The following is a 21,271-nucleotide window of genomic DNA, read 5'->3' as shown; positions in this document are numbered from 1 at the left end:
TTCATTCCAATACGTTCTTTATGCCCTGGAGGCTTCTTTTGTGTGTGTGCTATGTGATATCTTGAGAGGGTGTTGGTCAGCAGTAGGCACTGCTGCCCTGTTTCAGCATTCGCATCGAACCTTTGTTTCCAGGTTTCTTTCAAAGCCACAGCTCCTCTTGCTTTCGGGCACCAAAAAACTTACGAGATGGAAACTTCGAGTGACAAACAACCAGCAACAGCACCGTCATTCCAGATTCTGGTAATTCGACATTGCGGTATCCAGGTTAGCCAATACACGAAGCGTAAATCCCACCGAAAAACGCGCACGGGGTGTATGAGGTGTAAGTTTAAGCGAGTCAAGGTATGTACATCAACGACTGATTCTGGAGAAGTACCTTAACCACTTGGAGTGCGATGAGCGAAAACCTGCCTGTAGCCGTTGCGGAAGGAATAAAGTAGCTTGCTCTTTCCAAAGTACCGTGTGCGAGCCTTCCAACAAAGCAATTAACGAACCGAGTTGTCAAATGGCGTCATTGTCTTGTTTGCAAGCGCCGTCTCCTTTCGAACATGAATTAAACTGTGGGCTTTCAATAGAAACGCTTCTTCAGAACTTCGAGCAACAATGGGTCACAATTTTTGGGATGCCTTGGTCATCACTGCCGATGTCTTTAATTCATTCTCACCCTCATGTTCGTCTCAGCGTCCTGGCTCTCTCTGCCTGTCACCTTCGGCATCATTTACCAGACACCACAATAGCTTGCAGAACAGAGCAGATTTGTCAAGCTGCAGCCTTGCATGCCTATCAAGATGCCTTGAACGTGCCATTCGATGTTCTCGGACAAGATGGCACTGATGCTCTGCTAGTCACCGCTATGATTTTCAATACGTTATCATTTGTACTTCCCTCGCACGAAGACGAAGCTGATTGCAACATGCCAGACATCAGCCGGTCATGGGTGTTTAGTCCAAGAGAGGATCGATTAGGTTGGCTAGGAATTGAGATGGGTCTCAAGCCCCTTCTGAAAGCAACCAGGCAATATCGTGATGGAAGCGCTCTCGGGCCAATATTCGATGCTGCAGACAATGAGGAGAGAACACTGACCAGTAATGGGCTGAGCCTGAGTAAAGTCCCCACCACGTGGTTGAATGTATTTGGTCTGCTTGAGGTCAATAGTCAAGGCACCATTGATCCGGAGGCAAGCTTCTTCCGCGAGCCTCTTCGCATCATTGCTGAAATTCGGCCTCTAAGGCCGACCCTAGTCAACATGCTTCGATACGTACAGTTCATCGGAAAACTAACTAACGAATTTCGAGACTTGTTGTTTGACAGAGATTCGCGGGCTCTCTGGCTCTTTGGATTTTGGCTTGGGCTGATGTGTCGATTTGAGAACTTGTGGTGGCTGAACAGGCGACCGAGGCGAGATTTCAAGGCAGTGTGTCAGTGGTTGAAGGAGGTTGGTCTCGCGGAACAGCCTGGAATAAAGGGAGTTCTGTGGAGGGAAATGATAAGAGACTTGGAGCAGGCGAATCGTTTGCCTCGTTGATATCCAGTTATGTTTGACCAATATTTGAAGTTATATATTGATGAAGTGTAGACTGCAGCGTGAAGATACGACACTACATCCCATCAGTCCATTAGTGCTCCATCAGGTCACTGACCTGAACGCCGAAGCCGCACGTCCCGCTTGGAAGGACAAGGACAACAACCCCTTTTCAAGCTGCGAAAAACTAAAACCCCCAAATTCCCTGCACCAACTCGCCATATCCCAGAAACGCCAACTACCAACATTAAATACCGGCGACATTAGGCCCAAGCCTTGGCTCGCCAGTCCTCACAGACTCTGTCATCCTCCCGATGCTACTCACCAACTCTTGCCTCTGTTGTTCCAATTCTGACGCTTCTCTTTCAAGCATTTGTATATGCTGTCGAGCCATATCTAGCACTTCCACCTTGCTGAGTCTTCGATCAGAATTTCTTGCAGCATCTTCGCCCTCAACCCCCCCGCTTTCGTCAATTGGCGTTGGTAAAATGGCAAGGAGACGCTCGAACTGATGGTTGAGACGATTTCGGTACTGCTTTTCGACTTGATTGTGACTGCTACGAGCTCTCTCTTCTTCTGGCGAAGTGGCAGGTTTGTATGATGCAGAAGTCCTTTTTGCTTTTCGGGAAGCAGTTCGTAGCTGGATAAGACTCTCTCCTCCTCCAGGCGGAGAAGTGGTTGAGCCAGTTTTCCCTTTGGACCTCGGAGATCCGTTGGTCTGACCGTTATTGCGCTGCGCGCCTTTAGACGAGCGGTCCCTTAATGAGCTCTTAGATAATTCGCTACCACCGGGATTCATTGCACCACCGTGTCCTCGCAAGATTGCGATCCTTTCATTCGGGGAAAAGCGTTCTGTGTCGTTTTCATACGGTGCAGTACCCGACTTGTCCGATGTGCTCTGTTCCATTGGAAAGGGCGAATCCGGGTCGGTGTCAGCATTTAGTAGAGAAGGCGACACGAAATCGCCATTTGGTTGTGAACTCATGGCCTGGTGATCGGAATAGTCCAGCGATGACAACCTAGATTGCCTTAATACTGCTGACTGGAGCCCATTAGTTGTGACACAGCCAGACGCAGGCCAGTACCCCTGAGGATCATCCTTTTCCAGTGTATCTGGAAAGAAGCCATCTCCCGCGGCGACTCGATCTCCCACAGGGTAGGACGTCTCTCCACTGTTGAGGTATGAGAGGTAATCGGTGGCTGATATGTCGTGATACTGATCAGATGATCCGTAGTAGCTCTGGTCACCCAACTGAGTATCTCCTGCTCCCCAGGATGACGACATAGCGTACCGCCCGCTTGGTACGTCTTCGAGCGTGGGGGTCAGGTGGGAGCGCAAGGGTATCTAGCAGAAGTCCTAGGTCAGCTTGTGGTTTTCAAAGCCTCTTCCAGCAAATCATAAGCCAAATGTAGGAGGTAGACTATGCTGCTGGTCCATTTGATGTTTAAATGAAACCGATGGCTTAACAAGCTGTTGGAAAAGGCATTGAACTGGCGAGGCAGGTAGCTTGCCTCGTGGATATACAATGCCTATCATCTCCAACACGCATCGTTCGCCGATCAAATATTGTCGACTTTGTCAAATAAACTCTTTGAAAAGGCAAGGCTAAACCTCGTTGTTGTGTTTAGGTCGACAGCGTGCTTCGTAGTGCCCAACAGGCGCTAACCGTTTATCCCGTGCCTTGATAGAAGACATGACTGCTTACCTCGGTGCCTTCGTCAGTGAAGTAGTTTTGGTCCATTTCAACGTTTGGGTCGTCGTGTCATTTGACAGAGAGAAAGGCCGGATTGGACAGCTGGCTTTTTGTTTTGCGATTCCATGGAAGCCTCGGGCGAGTGGTTGGCGAGTGTTCCGGCAATCCGATATGGTCGGGTCTTTCTTATAGGGAGAGAATTGCATGATGGGTCCCTGAGTGAGCGACTGCCTCAGGTCCGGTAATGCACTTGGCGCGAACCTTGAGACTTGCTAACCACATGACCTGCCGCCCAGAAGGAGCCTTCGAGAAGGCGGGCTTAGCTGTAGTTGATTCGGAGGGAAGCGGCATTGGAAGGGCGAATGAAGAATGGTCTCCAATTCACAAGCCAGGGTCTCCTTACGGTGTAAAAACGTACGCTGTCATGAATGAGAGAGATGTCATGCCGATTTGCCACATTTCCTTCGCATTGTGGTCACGGAGGTTACGGTCCTGATACGCCCCACAGCTTTAAGGCGTGCACGGCGGAACGGCAGACAGACGTTCCCCGCTACTCCCGTCAAAACGGAGGAAGAAGACCGTTTACAGGGGTTCGGGACCATCCCGCCTCAGTGGAACACGGCGAACTTTCGGAAAGGCTATTCGCGGAAGCCATTGTCGTTGAAGCGATTGATTCGACAAACTGTGTTGAGTGGAGTAAGTCTTGGGTCATGGTCTCCTCGGCGAAGCCCGCCCCCAACAGCCCAGTAATGATGCAAAATCGTGCCACTTCCCCCAACCCTTCGCACAGGCTCATTGGCGTCATAGAAAACGGTAGAGCTTTCTAGGCTTTTATGACAGCTCAGCTACCTCTCGCATAGAGTTGCTGGTTCAAGCGGAGGGCAGACTCAAATTGCCAAAAACAATCATTCAAAGGATATCGGTGTTGTGCATTTTCCCTTAGCGAGCACTACCATATATGAGTTGAAGAGTACCAGAACACTTCTCGACCCTCTGGTTACAATGCCGTTAAATGGGGTTGAAGTCCTGACTGATTCGATTTATTAGCTTTTATAACAGCTTTCTTAGTCAAGGTCAGGAAACAGGCCAAGGCCGTGAACCACACGGGACGTCATTATCTTCCGATAGGGCTCCATCCTTAGTTCATACAGTAAGACGCTCTTCTGCAATGATGGAGCTGTTGGCCTTCAATTATGATGGATAATAGAAGATAAGACCTTGTGCCGGCGCTATCAGCAGGTACAGGCTTCTTTGAAGTTGTAAGAAAAACCCCAAGTTCAGATCCTTGTTTTCGAATTATTTCATAGATTGTATAAGATCAGTCTCCTATCTGACACATTTTGGTGTTTGTATACATATCAGTCAAGCCAAATTTGCTCCCTAATCTATTCGTCTCGGTATCAAAGAGTAGTTGGGCTGTGGTAGCCTCTTCGATTTCCGCTTTGAGGCAACTCAGCAGGATTTGAACACACCTTTTAGATTTGTTTCTATAAGACCTGTAGAATTCGACTAAAAGTAAGCTTATAATTATGGACATCCTATCAAAAGCCTTGTTTTTGCTCTGGCATCATAATTTATTAGAAGAGTCGCATTGCACCCACACCCCATGCCGGGGCGGCAGTCGCCCGTGCGTAGGTCGCTTGATCTGCGGAAGATCAGCCCAGGGATGCCCTGTAAGGTCTGGCTACCGATCCATAGAACCAGATGTGCATGAACTTTCTGTGTATGAGAATTGACTCCTTGTCCCTAGAGAGCGGTTCGGAGAGCGTGGAGACCGAATCCTCTCGCAACCAAGCTACGATGACCTTACCCAGGTGGCCGGCAGCATCTGTACCCGCTTACTTTTCTCCCCAAGATGTCGGATCTACCTGATAAGGCGTGGTCGACTCCAATATCGGATCGTAAATAGGGTAATCTCTTCGAGAATGGACCACAATGCGACCCGAGCAAGGGGGAACTTCGATGGTGTTGGAGATAGCTTCGCGTTTCATCCTGGTAGCACAACTGGGCTGCGCTTCTTGGCAAAATGTTATGGCTATCTATAATGTCTCTACCGCCGTTTCTCGCCCTTAGGGATGCTCTGCACTCATCGTCGTGAGATTAATTTGGCAGTTGGCCTGGTTGCCGCTGCTCTCCTACGTTGTCCAAGATGCACTCCGCAGGCTGGAGGATAGCTGTGCTATTGAACCTTCTTGGCGTCGCTGGTGTCCTCGCATCACCAGCACCTCAATTCACGGCGCCTCCAGAGACAACAGTCGCACCGGATGCCTGTGCCAAGATCGCTTCTGCGACGGACGCGCAGCTCGCTGCTGACCCAGCTGGTATGTATTGAAACACTTCACGATCCGGGAGAAGTCATCACCCTACTAACACGATATTCCGCTCTAAGCGACACCCACAGTAGCTGCGTCAATCGCATATGATTGTTTGCAGACTGTGCCGAATAAGGTCGAGCCAGCACAGAAGCTCATCAACAGCATAAAGGCATTTGTGCAATGGCAGAGCACATTGGCCTGGCTAAAGGATCCTCCAGCGTCTTATATGCTCCCAGCAGTGGACATAGAAGCGGGTTTGGACACCATCTCTACACAAGTTGACGCAGGTGACTTTCTAAGTGAATATGAGTTTGGGCTTGCGATTGTCGAATTGTTCGCGTCAGCTCATGATGGCCACTTTGCTTTCCGTCCCGATGTGTTCAAAGGCTTTACGTTTAGGAATAGCCTAGCATTTGATCTTGTGTCGGTCTCTCGAGACGGCTTAGAGATCCCCAAGCTGTATCATTATGGTAAGCTCCGTCTAATTTGAATTGACCGAACCCCGTCTTACAATGCACAGCCGACCTGAACGACACATTGCCGACTGGAGACGCAGCCATGCCAGCGGCTGTTGTTGAAATCAACGGTCAGGATGCTGCTGCTGTTATCGAAGGCTTGGATCTCAAATTCAGCAGCTTCCAGGACCCTGATTCACAGTGGAACTCTCAGTTCCAGACCTACGCGACGCCGGACGCGCTTCCTATCGTCGGAGCATCGCTTGCTTATCAAGGACCCTCAACGACGTTCACCTATGACAACGGTGAGAATAAGACGGCGGAAAGCTTCGCAATCATCAGACCGGGAGCAAACTTCACTGGAGTCGTGACCGGCGAGGATTACTACCAGCGATTCTGTAACCCGGATCTCAGCCTGGCAGCGGAGGCAGCGTCTTCGACGACCTCGACATCTAGTTCAGCAAGCAGCACAGAGACCGCAACAACACTTGCCGCGCCCGAGCCAACAATTCAGGGATTCCCATTCCCGGTCATTCGAGACAGCGGCTCAAACACGACAGCAGGCTACTTTTTAAACGGCACTGGCTATGATGACGTTGCTGTCTTGTCCGTTCTCGGCTTCTCACCTTTCGGAACCTTTGATACCATCGAGTACCTGACTAATTTCCAGTCGACTTTGGAGGAGTTCTTGGCCAAGTCCAAAGAGGCAGGCAAAACAAAGCTTGTCATTGATGTAACTGCAAATGGTGGCGGCTTTGTTGTCGCCGGCTATGAGCTTTTCATCCAAGTATGTACATGTAAATGCCGGTTTGAAACGATCAGAAAGTGCTGACGCAAAACAGATCTTCCCTGACGTTGAGCCATTCCAAGCGCACGACTTGAGACTAAGTGAGAGTCTAGAGAAGATGGGTCGGATTGCTGCATCGTTACAAGACCAAATCCTTACTGTCGACTCATCTAATATTACCACGGACGAGCAATTCGCACTCGCGGTGCTGCAACAGAGCTCTGTTGTCAGCAACCTCATTCCCGGCGGTGTATTTAGTCCAGACGGTGCGAACCTCACGACCGTCGATGAGATTCTCAGTCCTGTGACTCTACAGCGTGATAGGTTCACGGCGTATCAACAGACACCGCTCAATGACACAAGCTCCACGTTCAACCTCACGGGGACCGGCAACCGTGCTAACCCACCTCCGGCCGTCTTCGAGCCAGAGAATGTGGTGATCCTCACGGACGCTGCATGCTCATCGACGTGTACCCTCTTCTCTTATCTCATGATCAATCAGCTCAACATTAAGACTGTTGCTGTGGGTGGTCGACCTAATGCCGGGAAGATGCAGTCTGTCGCCGGAGTTGAGGGCGCACAAGTCTTCCCCCTAGATGAGATCTCCGCCGCTGCATCCGCCGTCATGTTCCTGAGCCCCGAGTCCGAGCAAGAGGCATTGAACGGCACCGAACTGGGAATCATTGCGGAGGGCTATGCCATCAGCCGAGCCGCCAACCCTGACAGCCCTGGTGCTGTGAACGGCAAGAATGCGTTCTCCATGACAGACGCGGAGACGCCCCTGCAGTTCCTCTATCAGCCGGCGAACTGCCGCTTCTTCTACACGGCGCCCATGATCTACGGCCCCGAGGAGGTGTGGAAGCGAGCGGTCGACGCGACGTGGACAGATCCAGCCAAGTTCTGCGTTGACGGAAGTCAGATGCCGCAGCTTGGTGTCCAGAGGGCTGATGTGAAGTTCTTTTCGGGTGATTCGGCTAAGACGGAGTCGAAAGAGTCTACCAACGCGGCTACGAGGACTGTTATTGCGGGAGGCGTACAGGTTACGGCGTTGTTGGCGACATGGGTGGTCATGATGCTCTTCATGTAATATGCTATTTCGTTGGTGATATCGTGTTGAGGCCCGGAGACTCTCAAAGATATTATAGAGTATCGGTAAATTACAGATTAATTCTCACCGCGCCATAGACGATCATCTCTCCAAAACAGGTAGTTAGCACGAACAAGAATCAACTTCCCCAAGCTCCCTTTGCCCGCCTGACAAAGTATCTCAGGGTATAAGGTCCCCATGCCGGTGTCCCATCGTCAGCATCTGCTGCGTCAGCTGGAGGTGGCCCTACGCCGAACCTTTCCGCCCAGTAATCCAGATCAATTGTGAGATGGTCGACTTCGACAAATCCACTCTTCACAAAGTTTCTCACTCCGGCCTCGCTCGAGTGCACCCAGCAGAAGACTCCTTCTTCGTCGGCGATATCTGTCCCGTACTTGACCAGCGCCGACCCCACGCCCCGGCCTTGATGATCTGGATGCACAGAGATGCCGACAATGATCATACACCGAGCTCCGTTGGCCATGATCTTCTTCTGGAACTCTGCAAGATGATCGGTTGTCATGCCCGTCATTTCCTTGTATGCCTCTTCTCGCGCCAGTCTCTGTTGTGACTCCACTGTCTCGGGTTGCACCTCAAGCCGCCCGTCAGCTTCCTCCGCAACATCAATTACCTCCTCGGCAGTAGCTTTTTGTTCGGCTACTTCGGTGACCTCTCTACTTTCAGACCCATCTTCCTCTGCTGAAGTCTCTTTAGGTTCAGCTGGTTGGCTTGCCGCAGGCTGAAAGCGCTTGAACCAGCAGATGAACCCCAAGATCTCTCCCGACTGAGTATCGACTGCTTTGATGAACTCCAACTTCTCCCTAGGCGAACTGATCCAAGAGGCAAAAGTTTCGGGCATGCTAGCAGAGTGGACGTAGGGTGTGGTAGAATGCGCCGCCTTCAGCTGAGTGTGTCTGTCAGCCTTGAAGGCTTCGTCGCCGATGGAGACGAGTGTGGGGATATCAGCTTCGACCGCATGCTGAAGCGTGAATGTGGCATTGGGAGAAGCCATCTTCTTCACATGTACATTTGAACGTCGCGCTATTCGAATCCAACCCAGCACTCTCGAAATGACTTGATGAACTCGCAAGTAGATGGGAGCGGACGTAGGCGACTTTTATCGTCGATCTCCAGCACGCCTTGGCGGGGATCTCGACGGGTCCGGATTACAGATTGCCGGATGACTCCCACGGCAAGCTCGCATTATATGTGTCCGATGTCTGCATGCGGCAGGTATTTTGATAAGGACCTCACCATTGTTCTATTTCCTCCCTCATCACTAGGATAACCCCTTGATAGAGCGCGAGAGGACTCACTCACGAACCAGACACCACGCTTTGCCGGTGTTATGTTGTTGCCCGTGAAAGAGACACTACCTAACGGATGGCTTTCCGTCCTGTTAGCTACTGATTTTCCATCTGAATGAGGCTCCATGTCATGCACGGTAACGCCACAGGAGCAAACATGATGCATATGTGGTGCGTATACGATGAATGGCGATGGATCGGCCAATGCCACTCACTCACTTATTAGTGGGATAACACCAGAAGAGCTGAAGTGCCACCTGAGAACCCCTGAGAATTTGAATTTGGACCGGCACGGCGCGAACCCCACCAAACAAGAGCTACTAGGCATCTCTAGTATCTGCCCAGCTAGCTAGCCTCCGCTGGTGTTTGCCTGCCTGCCTTGCCCCGCCCAACCACCAGCAGCTTGCTAAGGTAGGAGGGTAGCTTCATCACAGCCTGGACCCCCACCCCACCTTGACAGCCTCACCTGCACCTGCACCGCGGACCTGCGACAGACAAACGACAAACGACAAACGCAGACAACCAAACGGGGCACACGCAGCACAAGACAAGAACACGCAGTCAGTCTGCCCGACAACGACAACGACAACGACAACGTCTTCTTCCTCTTCTTCTACTACTTCCTTCCGCCTGCCTGCTTGCCCTTATTTGGTCTCTGCCTCGTCATCGTCTTCGTCTTCGTCTTGTGTGCTCCGCTCCTTCATGTCACTCTTCCCGGGCCGCTGCACAAACAGCTCCTGGTGATCATCCCAGTACCTACACTACAAACAGAAAGACGATTCCACACGGGCAACACTGCTCCGTGCCATACGAGCAGCAAACGTCGATCAGACGAAAAGACACGATCTATTGCCCAAGATGACCAGCCAAAAGCGCATCTCCAAGGTGAGGAACCCCCTTCAGTCCCCTTGGGAGCTCACCACCAAACCTCTACCTTTCTCTCTCCAGCCCAGCTGACCTCGCCTGCGTGCCCGTACAGGAGCTGGCCGACTGCATGGCCAACCCGCCCGCGGGGATGAAGATCGAGCTCGCCAACGAGTCCGACATCCACAAGTGGCACATCACGCTCGCCGGGCCGCCCAGCACCGTCTACGCGGGGGGTACCTTTGGCCTCGTCGTCAGCCTGCCCGCCGACTACCCCTTCAAGCCGCCGCTCGTCACCTTCGCCACGCGCATCTACCACCCCAACGTCACCAACGACAGCCTCGGCAACATCTGCCTCGGCGCCCTCAAGCCCGAGAACTGGAAGCCCGCCAGCCGCCTGCTCGGCGTGCTCGAGGCCGTGCGCGGCCTGCTGATCGAGCCCCAGCCCGACGACCCCCTCGAGGCCCGCATCGCCGACGAGTACAAGAACAAGCGCGCGGACTTTGACAAGACGGCGCGCAACTACGTCTCGCGCTACGCCAAGGGCGCGGTCAAGTTCGATGCGCTTGCTGCGTCGGCGGCCAAGGAGGCGGCGGCAGCGAGCTCCAGCTGAGCGGCGGGGGGGAACTGGCTACACTCCTTGTCTGTTACGCACAAGGTGGTTTGTCGGTGGTGACGGTGCCGCTCTAGGGGTCTGCAGGCCTTCAGGGGCCTGTAAGCAGTGGCACAGGTCTGCGTCTTCGGTATCTTTTGGTCCATGTACTCTCGGCGTTGCAGTGTGCGCTTTTCTCTCTCTCTCTCTCTCTCTCTCTCTCTCCATATCAGGGTCTACGGCATTTACGGTGTGTTCTAGGGGTTTAGAAGGTCAGCAGTAAACTCCGGAATGGCATCACTTTGCGTTTTGCAATCATGAATATGGCATGTTAGTGTGTGAGTGTGTTGTAGAGATTCGATGACTGCGCGCTCGTGTTGACTCACAGGCACGGCACGTAATGATAGAACACCTCGGAAGTGACAGCAAACTGTACAATCGCTTTCAGACCATATATTCAGCTCTTCGTATCTAAGCTCAGAGCGCGAGCATTTCCCTATCTTATCTGTTTTCCCTCTAACCAATAGCCCTGTATGCAAAGCCACCGAGGCTCCCTGATGCGATGCAATGCCAAACAAAAGAACTTGATTGTACTGTGAAAAGTCGTACGTTACGCCATCATCCCTCGCGATGCTCACTTTTACAATGCTCCCTTTCCCTTTAGTGTGTACGTGTATGTGTATGTGTGTGTATAAGACATTATTGTTACCCTTGCCCGTAGAGTGTAATTCGGACAATTATCCACGTCCCAACTTTTATGTGGCTTGTGCGATGTGGTTCCGAGGCCCTTGTGCTCGCCGGGCGAGTTGCCGTAGTTCGGACCGAATCTTGAGGCCCTAGATCTCCGCCAAACGGGGCCGTTCCAGCTGCTTCTTCCTGCCGAACAAAGTGCCCTTCCTCCTGACCGTGTCGCCGAACCCAGACTCGCCAGACGCAAGGTCGCCCGCGACCCCCGCGACCTGGACTTTGAGGTCCGCGGTCCCAGCAGCCTGCAGGAGCCTCTCGCGCTCGCTGCGCGCCAGCACCCGGCGCTCGAGCCTCTTCTCCTCGACGACATCGGCCGTGAGGTGGCCGAAGCCGCTCCGCCGCTTGAAGCACGTCTCCATGAGCAGGTTCGCGTCGATGATACGGCGGGGGATGGACTGCACGACGCCAAACATCTCCATAGGATCTGACATCGCCTTGATCTCCGACTCGCCCAGCTTGAAGATGGCCAGCGAGATGCGGAACAGCGTGCGGCTGCCCTCGTAGAAGAAGACGTCCCACACGCGCAGCGTCGACTCGATGGGCAGCGTGCCGATGAAGCATGACATGAACCACGCCGTCAGGGCGAGTGTGACCGGTGGCAAGCTGTCGTCGCCGATAGGCGCCCCTTTGTCCTTTCGTCTGGACTTCTTGCCGGAGCCGTCGTCGGATATTTTCGTCCAGACACCGGGGAGGCACGTGCGCAGCTCAGACATCAGCACACCCAGGTCCACCTTGGACCCTTCGAGAGACATTTCGTGAGTGCCGGGAAGATAGACTCGGGTGATGATATTAAGCAGCCAGAAAGCTTGCTCCTCGGTTTCGACAAAGAGAAGAAGAAGACCTGCAAGGAAGTTCAATGATTGACAGTACCCTATCCTCGGGTTATAAATGGCGAATGCGGAGAGCACTCGGCGGAGTGAAGCAATGATTTCGGGCTCTGTCCCCGGTAGCCTCGGGGTCGGATTTGCCGACTGCGTAGACGGATTGCGACTATGCAGAGGCGTCTCGGGAGTGGCTTTCCCATTGATTCCCGGTGGCGGCGGCCTTCTGAATCGGACGTTGTCCGGGAACGTGCGGTAAAGGTCTCGCTCGATATCATCCTTCGCGATCGTCTTGACTTCTCCGCGATCAGCTCTCCGGACGAGCTCATCGTACACACCAGAGTGTTTCGCCAAGATAGCTGGTCCACCGGCGTAGTAGAACCACGCAGCACCACGCCATTCAGGCGGAATGCCCTTTCGGATGAACCGTTTAGTCTTGGCTGATGGCGGTGGGAAGCGGCCAGGATCATCTGTCATAAGCCCGCTCTCCTTCAGGTATTGAACCCACTTCTTCCGCCGTCTTGCGAGATACTCTGAGTATCCCGAGTTCCATTGATCATATTGCTCACGCGTAATGTACTGGTTCTGCTTTTTGAAACCATATCGGTCTCTCGAATCGGGATCATCTTGCTCGTGTGCACCTTGAACAAGATTGGTTATTGATGGGGCGGAAGAACGATCGTCCTTGACCGCTAACTCCCGGATTTCAATCTGTGGTTGAGATGGTGAGGGTGATGGTGTGTTGATGCGTGCAGAATTTCTTCGTGGTAGCTCTGGTTCCAGGATCAACAGTGAGTCGTCGGTCTGCTGTTCGAGCATTTTCGCAGAGTCGTGCTTAAGGGCGAACTCCTCGTCATCTATGCTGTGGTTCCACCTCGTGCGTCCTCCTCCCTGTTCCCTCCTCTTTTCAGCCTTAGCTGCCTCCTCTGCAAGGCTCATGCCAATGTCATTTGGCACAGATGAAGGCAGCCCCGAGTTGCGGAAGAATGCACCTGAGTCACGCACCACATGTCCATCTGCACCAGGGATAGCAAGACTATTACTCGGTACCAGAAGGGGCTCACTCATGGCCTCGAGCAGTCGATCCCTGACTCCAGTATTTGATGCCGTAGTGGCAGGTCTGAATGCATCCAGATTTGTGGTGTCGTCCCCCATATCAATCTCCTGTGTATCTTCGTCGTTGACAGAGTGCCTATCGTTGTCCTCCATGGCACTGTCGTCGGCAAATCCCTTTTCGTACATGCCTAGCACGTCATCCGCACTGAGATTCTCGTCGTGGGCGCCAGTTCCGTTGGGGCCCCAGTAGTAGGCGTTTAAGCTGGCACTGGTGACGGAACTCGATTTTGTCAGGACGCTCGACCGCTCATGGGCACTCGAGGTAAAGAGGCTGCCCTGAGCTGTGGACGAGGTGAGCTGACTTCTGTAGCTGGAACGCAATTCCTCTTCGTTCATCCAAGGCAATTGCTGGTCATGGTGTCGAGTGAGTTTTATGGATGGCTGGGACTGGGACTGGGGTGCTGGGGTTGGCGAGGTGCCCACGGTGGTGTTGGTAGTAGCAGTTGTGGAGGACGAGGGATTGCGTTTGCTACGGAGGTGCTCATAGGAGTGCATGTGAGGGAGAGAAACAGAGGCAATGGTGCTGGAGGACTGAGCAGATGATATCGAATACCCTCGAGACCGGGACCGAGCGCTGGCGGAGGTCGGGTGGGAGGCCTGGCTCCTGGGGCTTGTTACCTCGACCTGATGGGCTGGCTCGTGCGAGAAGGAGGTATTGGCTGTGGGCGGACGAGACGGCGGCGCAGAAGCTGGCTGGTAATTGTAGTTGCTGCTCTTGACGCTCGGTTTTCGGGGTCGAGAAAAGTTGAAACTGTCGGGCTCCCCTGCCTGTCGGCTGTCCGGCCGGAACATCCTGGAGGAGACGCTCGTGGGCGTTGTTACAGGCGACGGCAGCTCATGTCGCCTCTCCGGTCGAGCTGCTTCCAGGTCCAGAGGGTGGTCCTCGGGAATGAAAGGGTGATGGTGGTGCGAGTGCTGCTGCAGCAGCAGCTTGGGGAAGCTGGACGCCACTGGAGAGCGGGCGACAGGCGCGGAGGCTGCTGGCTGCTCCTCGTCGAAGGACTCTCTCGCAGTCGGGATTATTAGGTCATTATTATGATTGTTTGCAGCTGCAGCGGACGACGCAGAATTTTTGTCGTAAATGACCGTGGCGCTGTGCACGAGGGAATCCCATCGAGGGGATATTGGCGAGATTGGCAACGGGGGCAGTTGTGGAGCAAGTCCGGTGCCCATGTTGGTGCTGCTGAAGCTGCCGCCAACCGCTGGCGGGCTGCTGTAAAATCCGCCCGCCTCGGGCGACGCTACAAAGTCGTCGTCGAAATCGTAATTCTCGTCGCGCCGGTAGTCGTAGTCGCCCTGTTGGTGAGAAAAGGAGGAATTCGTCTGATGATAGTAATCTGAAGACGGAGGGGATGCGTAGCCATATGCATATGCATGAGCATGAGCATGTGCCTGCGCATGGCCCTGCGCATGGGTATTTGCACGGCTAAAGTCTTCGTGCTCGTCTTCCTCGTACGCTTCTTCTTCTTCTTCTTTTTCTTCTAATACCGGGTGCTGGTGCTGCTCCTGCTGGTACTCGTGCTGGGGTAGCCAGCCAGGCACATGCACAGGCAAATCTGAGGCGTGCTGCTGTTTCGTCGGCTCCTGGCGCACCCGGGAAGCATACAGGCCAAACTCTCGGTTTCTCATGCTCTGCTGGCGCTTAACATCATAGCCCCCAGTGGCCGCCGGGTCGCCGTCGAGGTCTACTCCCCCGGCCATGGCATCAGAGCTCTGCTCTTCCTCCTATCGTAGAGTCGGACGGCGGGTGTGCTTTGTTTGGCGTGACAATTGGTGCTGTTGGGGGAGGATGGGAAGAGGCACGGACGGCCGGTCGACGACATATGTATGTTATGTATAACTTAATGCCTTTCTTTCCCTTTACCTAGCAGCACCACACGCTATGCATACCTTGACCTGACTTGACTTAAGGCTGATAATTACGGAAGTGAGGGACACTCGCGGTGGACACGCCATTGACCTTTTTTTCTCATTTCATTTGTGTGTGCGTGTGTGCGTAATGTGTATTGTCTGTATGTACCTCTGCTACTGCATGTATGCTGCACTCGCCTGGAGACGCGCCGGGTTGTTTAGTACCACCCACACTGGGAAAATGAGGAACGGGATGGCTTGTTTGCTAGTGACGCGACGGTGGACGGGGATTCCCAGGGTTACTTACAACTCCTCAGGTTGGCCTTTCCGCACTACTACGCAGGAGTGTGGGCTCTCGCCAGGGATCCCTTCGCTACCTCCTTCGTGGTATTCTCCACCCTCTTTCCGCCCCCGGAGTTTGATGTACTCTACTGAGGGAGAAAGTGCCCTCTCTTCACTCTGGGAAATTTTGGGCTAACAGCTGTTGTGACCTTGTACTGTCTCTCACGCGGCTCCATCTAATATCGAGCATCCAGCTTCATGTCGGCAGTCGACAATGCGACGTAATGAGCAGACATATCTGGATAGGGTCACAAGTAGCAGGTCTGACACAGGTTTCAGAGGCGAAGATAAACAGCCCAAGGTCGTGACAAAGGGCCAGCGGCTTAAAATAACCGACCCAGGAATGCTTGATAGGAACAGGAAGTTTGTCAAACAACACGATGACATACTGAGCATTCCATTGCAGTCAGGTGTCATGATGTACTGCATGGTAAGCCACACTCAACACTCGAAATCTCGTCGCCAGATTCCCAGCAAGGCCGTTGCAGTCCCGAATTGAAATTTTACGGAATAGTTTTGTAAGAAGCAAGTAAGGGAAAGTGCGCTGTGATAGGTTATGATTCTAGACGATGCTATACTCGTCAGTCACTGCACTTGCAGCATCATGGCAGTAGGGTTTGAGTTAAATTGACTGCAGGCAACTTAAGGTTATTGCGGCGCTGCGGCTATTCCCCGACCGCATCCCGATCCTATTTGCGGACTGTGATTTTAAAAAGAATAGGCAAGGAGGCCTCGATGACGGCAATGTTGAAATGAAGATTTGCATCTGCGCCTTACTTAGTCCCCGGGCGGCGCGTTACGTAGGTGCTTACTGCATAGTATTGTTGTCCAGGTTGTTCGTCCCCCGGCTAGAGAGAGAGAAAAAAGTGACGGATGGATCGCGGGGGACAAGACAGTCGACAGTGCTGGGTCCTCGTGCTATGACATCTGAGCTGGTCTCAGATTCAGTGTGAACTAAGCCGTACCATGATGACACGCTGCTCGTGCCCTGCGTCTATCCCGCATCGACGGTGACTGTGCGCATAAGATACTCAGATCTAGCTAACTTGAATTCAGGAGAACAGATGGAAGCCTACACACTCTCTTGAGACTATGTTATTCCTCTACGTTCTATATCTCTCTCCTCTGTCCAATTGCTTCTTAGTGAGGAGGACGGATCAGGAGCCAGAAAATTCGGCCTGACGAAATGTTGCCAGGGTTGGTAATTTCATGAAGCGCAGATCTCACAGCTCAACCGGGCAGTTCATGCACCGCCTTACTTCACCCACCCTTCAGTGAAATCCTGCTCCGCCTGGAATCAGCCAGCAGCCTACTATAAGGGCATTATCAACCACCAATGCAGGGCTACACTGATAATATCCACCCAATGTCCACTTGTTTTCGCGCAATATCAACAATCATCGTCAGATCTTAGTTGCTTCTTTCGTTGAAAAGGCGACGATGTGGATTATGAAGTCTCTCGGTCATAAGCGAAGCCCAACCTCTGTCTCTTCACTCTCCCTCAATGGCCCTTTTTTTCATGCAGGTCGCCCCGGTGGCCGCGGCGCACCCCTGGAAGATTTCCAAGATTTGTCCCAGCGCCGCGGGTCAGGGGCACCGGCGAGGCTTTCCCGGAGCCCTTCGGTGCCTGAGCTAACTCTCTAACAGGTAATAATCTACCCCTCTGTCACCCCTACCTGCCCAACAATGGTTAGGAAGATGAGGAAGCCAAACACCCTGGCAGCTTCTTTCCAAGGACAGATTTTCTGGAAAAGCTGGTTGACACCCGGAGTTTTCTCAACCAAATCAAGTTGAGCTGCTGCATATTCCAGACGGCTATCAATTGTTGCGTTCGGAATCGCTTCGAGCCTGGCGAATTCTCTCCTTCCATCAATGTTATCGCCTGATGGCATGCGTGACGCGTCGGAGCACGAACTTTCAAAGAGAGGTCAGCTGGGTGTCCATTCCGCTATCCACTATCGTCTGCAGCCACATAATCCAGCTCCACGCCGGTCAGTCTGGCCAGGTGCGTAGATTGAATTATCAAGCGAGCAAGTGCCTGCTTCCCTCTATAGTTGCAGCGCCAGCCGTCCAGCAATTTCCGACGCGAGGCCTTTCTGGCCTACGAAGGCATCTGGTGGCCACGTGGGAAGCGCACTTTGGGAGAGATTAGATCCCGCCAGAGGAATGTCGGGGGAATTGGGGCAAGGGCCATGTGCAGTCGGATTCAAGACATGCAATCTGCCCAAGCGTCAGATAAGTCGAGATAAACCCTCCGGGGCCATATGAGCATCAATCAGATAGGCGAGCTGTGGCTTTCACCGACATATGTCGGTTCGTTCGGCGTGGATGTCTCAGACAGACCCTCTCGCAACGCCTTCAAGTGATGGCCGTTAGTCCGGCTGGGCATCTGACGACAGCACTGTATCTGCTGTGGCGCGATTAGTGATGCAGGCCCATAGCCAGGTCTTATACTTCCGTACTCATGATAGGTGCTTGCCTTTGCCCATGAGCACCACAGCCCCCCCCCACCCCAGCACAGATCATCATGAAGTCGCAGTGTCATTTCTCACGACCAAAACATGCCTCGGCCTGGTTGTTTGCTCCCCCCCTACTGTTTGCGACGATGTTGCGTCCTTTCGCCTTTGGGCGGTAAGCCGTTGTCAATTCTCACCTTCCCAGATCTCTTTGAGTTGCAATCTGGCGTTGCGGGGGTTACATCAACGCGTTGGGAGACGCGACTGCCCAAACCGATCTAAGTCAGAAAAAGCGACGATTGCGGGAAGGACCGAGGATCAAGGCCAGAGGGAGGTACCCGTACTTGCCGTACCTGACCGACCTGATGAGAACGCTGGACGTAAGTGGGAAATAATAGGGAAACCACAAGGCTGCTATTGGCCGTAGCCAGCCACGTTTTCCCTCCCGCAGTGTAATCGTCTTCTGGACTAAGATTACCTTCCCGTCTCCCGCTTTTCCTCCTTGTCGACACGAACCTTCATGCTTCGCGTTTGCGCCTTAACGACCCGAGAGGATCGCGATAGCCTCAAGTCGAATTGCCTACTACAGGCCGGGTCGTCCTCTTTTCTCTCGCCAGAATTTCAGGCAGCTGCATGGTATACATGATGTGCTATTACACGATTCATATCTACCTAGGTAGCCAGGTAGGTACAGGGCAAAAGCATTTCCAAGAGTGCAAAGGCAGAATAAGGCACAGCACATCTCTCTTCGTAAGGCTAGATACTCATAGCACAGCCGCTGTTCCTTCCTCGCCTTCGTTTTCCTCGGTCAATTTCAAGCCGGTACAATTCGCACCTGCTCCGTGAGATCAGCTGACCAAGCCTTTGGGCAGGCCAGGAGGGCGCAGGTGGACTAATTTCTCTTCTCTCTCATACATTTCCTACCTAAAACTTGTACCGACTCAATGATACATCTCCATTCAAAGGCGTCAGCAAGCGCGGCAAGAACCAGATGCACCCACAGACATTGTGGGAATGGCTCACTGGGTCCGTCTTGCAATTAGGATCCCCGCATATCATCCTGTTTGCATTCTTTCTTATTTCCTCTTTCGAACCCGAATCTCAGGAAACCCCGACGACAACATTTCCGATTGCTTCAATCTAGCGATCTTACCTAAGCTTCTCATCGAGACAAACATCACTGCACGTGATAGGCAAAGTCGATGACGTTTGTTGGAAGCGTGATCGGCTGTGTCCAGTGCATGCTAAACTTGTTGGCTCGCAGCCCGCTGGAAGACGAATTGCGATTGTTGGGGGGGAGTGGGAGCAACATGGCGAGAGGGTGTGCGAGGTGATTGGGGAGCTTGCTCCGGGCGTCTTAGTGAGGTCTCTTGCAAAGCTCGGACCAGCTTCCTGTAAGCCAGTCTACCAGGGGAAAGAGCACAATGGAACATAGGAGGAGGTCCGAGCTCCCTTTTTGGACTCGCCAGCCAACCAACAGCTCCATCGAGCGATCCGGCTGCCCTGTGGACTGCGCTGTGATCTACGCTACCAAGGTACCTTACCTTAGGATAGCAGACTTGGGGCGGTATCTCCTCGCCAAAGGAGCACGGGCCAGGCCGCGGCGTTGGCACTCTTCCGTCACTCGCACCCCCAGCCACCAGCAAAGAGTTACTCTGGAGGTACCTCGTCATTCCCCTCAATCGCATCAAGAATGATGCCTGAGGACAAAAAAGGTGATGCGATCTGTTAGTGATTGCGCCAGCGACACCTCAGTATGGTAGGTACATTCAGCGCAGCAGGAAATGGGGAGGAGCTGGGGGAAGCTGCCCCTCCCTTCGTCCCTTCCCGCCGCTCGTCTGTGTTGCTTTGCTCTGCTCTGCTCTCCTCCCAGCCCAGCCCAGTCCAGCTTTCCCACCCCCCTCCTCCCCCAAAGTCCAAAGTCCGGCCCCCCTGTCCTGCGTGTTCTGTCCTGCCTGCCTTGCTCTCCTCTCTCGCCCTTCTGAGGGAGCTGTCCACCAAACTGCTGGCCACCACCCCCGAAACTCCCCCTACTTCACAGCCTTTTCCCTCCTCCTTTCTCTCTTCCTCTCCCTTCCTACTTCCCTCTCCATCCATCGGGACCCATCGATATCACCCTCAAACTCTCGCATTTGATCAATTGACAGCTGCCCACCCCGACCCACACAATGTCTTCCCGCAAGAGAAAGCAAGACGAGGAGGAAGAGCTGGTCTCTCTCCCCAGTGACGGTGAAGAGGAAGAAGAGTAAGTCATCCCATCTCTCGGCCATATTTGCGCTATATCATCTCCTCTGTCGCGTGGATGATGCGACACCATCGGGGCCGATAGCATGGAGCTTCGGGGACAGCGCTGGACCACCCAGACCGGCGCTTCGTTCTCGAGAGATCGCGCCATATGTAATATATGGTCCAGCTCTTGCCAAAGCTCCACGGTGTCTGCGCCCTTGTGTCTCTCATCTTGCCTTTAGATGGCTCGAGTAAGCTGCTGCCGGGTCGAAGTCCAATGCTAACTTTAGCAACAGATATATCAGTGATGAGGAGGAGGAAGATGACGTCGAAGACGATGATGATGACGAGGAGTATGACGAGGAAGAAGCCGGTGAGGAAGAAGAGGAGAGTGCCATCCCAGGTAAGCCAGTCCTACTTGATCTGAAGTGACAAGGGTGGAAGACGCTCTACTTCACTCGAAGTAGTGGGTTTGTCTAGCTCTTGGCATCAACTTTGGTGTTTATCTCTCTCTCCATTTTGTCTGCCACCCTATCATCCCCCTTTCAGCGCCGCTAACATCTCTCCAACCAGACAAAGCCCCTCCCAAGAAGAAGTTAAAGACCGCCGATGCGCCGGCCGAGGAGAACGGTGAGGAAGAAGAGGTAGAGCCTGAGGTTGAAGAAGAGGATGAGGATGGCGAGGAGCCAGAGGGCGAGGAGGATGAAGATGAGGCCGTCGACCTCCCTAGCAGCAAGGCCACTGCGAAAGCTACAGACGCACCCGAGGTCGAGGAGGCCGAGGGCAATGGCGTCGCCGCTGGTGGCGATGATGAGGAGTAGGGCCTGCTCGTCATCATCCTTGGCTGGTTCAATGCCTTCTGCCTTGTGAACTTCATTGTTGCGTACCAAAAGAATCTAGCTCGGTATGCCTCTCATCTGTACCTGCTAGTGGACGAGGATATATGGGCATACTTAAACGAAAGGTTGGAAGGAGGCACAGCTGGATATCCTGGGCTCAGTCTAGATTTCCTGTAAACCTTGGTTATGCTTCACCAATTGAATACCTTGCCAACAACACCGCTTGCACTTGCTGTCGGTTTGATTTGGA

At 53.2% G+C, this 21,271-nt stretch overlaps 4 protein-coding genes across 4 annotated transcripts; 3 read left to right on the top strand and 1 right to left on the bottom strand.

Annotated features, from left to right (window-relative positions):
* Nucleotides 1–5,365: 5,365 nt before the first annotated feature.
* UCRPA7_657 (putative peptidase s41 family protein) lies at nt 5,366–7,860 on the top strand (the record flags this gene model as incomplete). Its single annotated transcript, XM_007913251.1, has 4 exons — nt 5,366–5,537; nt 5,618–6,001; nt 6,052–6,773; nt 6,829–7,860. 4 exons carry the CDS (start codon nt 5,366–5,368, stop codon nt 7,858–7,860), a joined length of 2,310 nt encoding a protein of 769 aa, XP_007911442.1.
* A 2,165-nt stretch (nt 7,861–10,025) lies between these two features.
* UCRPA7_656 (putative ubiquitin-conjugating enzyme protein) lies at nt 10,026–10,644 on the top strand (the record flags this gene model as incomplete). Its single annotated transcript, XM_007913250.1, has 2 exons — nt 10,026–10,052; nt 10,147–10,644. The coding sequence occupies 2 exons, from the start codon at nt 10,026–10,028 to the stop codon at nt 10,642–10,644; spliced, it is 525 nt and encodes a 174-aa protein (XP_007911441.1).
* Nucleotides 10,645–11,459: 815 nt separating this feature from the next.
* Nucleotides 11,460–13,643, bottom strand: UCRPA7_655 (putative gtpase-activating protein gyp3 protein; the record flags this gene model as incomplete). Its single annotated transcript, XM_007913249.1, has 1 exon — nt 11,460–13,643. The coding sequence occupies one exon, from the start codon at nt 13,641–13,643 to the stop codon at nt 11,460–11,462; it is 2,184 nt and encodes a 727-aa protein (XP_007911440.1).
* A 6,481-nt stretch (nt 13,644–20,124) lies between these two features.
* UCRPA7_654 (hypothetical protein) lies at nt 20,125–21,003 on the top strand (the record flags this gene model as incomplete). The annotated part of the gene is made up of 3 exons (XM_007913248.1): nt 20,125–20,201; nt 20,479–20,585; nt 20,756–21,003. The coding sequence occupies 3 exons, from the start codon at nt 20,125–20,127 to the stop codon at nt 21,001–21,003; spliced, it is 432 nt and encodes a 143-aa protein (XP_007911439.1).
* Between the last annotated feature and the right edge of the window lie 268 nt (nt 21,004–21,271).

This window comes from Phaeoacremonium minimum (assembly GCF_000392275.1).
Source record: "Phaeoacremonium minimum UCRPA7 unplaced genomic scaffold PA7_03_scaffold_39, whole genome shotgun sequence".
NCBI classification, from domain to species: domain Eukaryota; kingdom Fungi; phylum Ascomycota; class Sordariomycetes; order Togniniales; family Togniniaceae; genus Phaeoacremonium; species Phaeoacremonium minimum.
The sequence above is the reverse complement of the archived record's forward strand: the minus strand, read 5'-3'. Positions and strand labels throughout refer to the sequence as shown.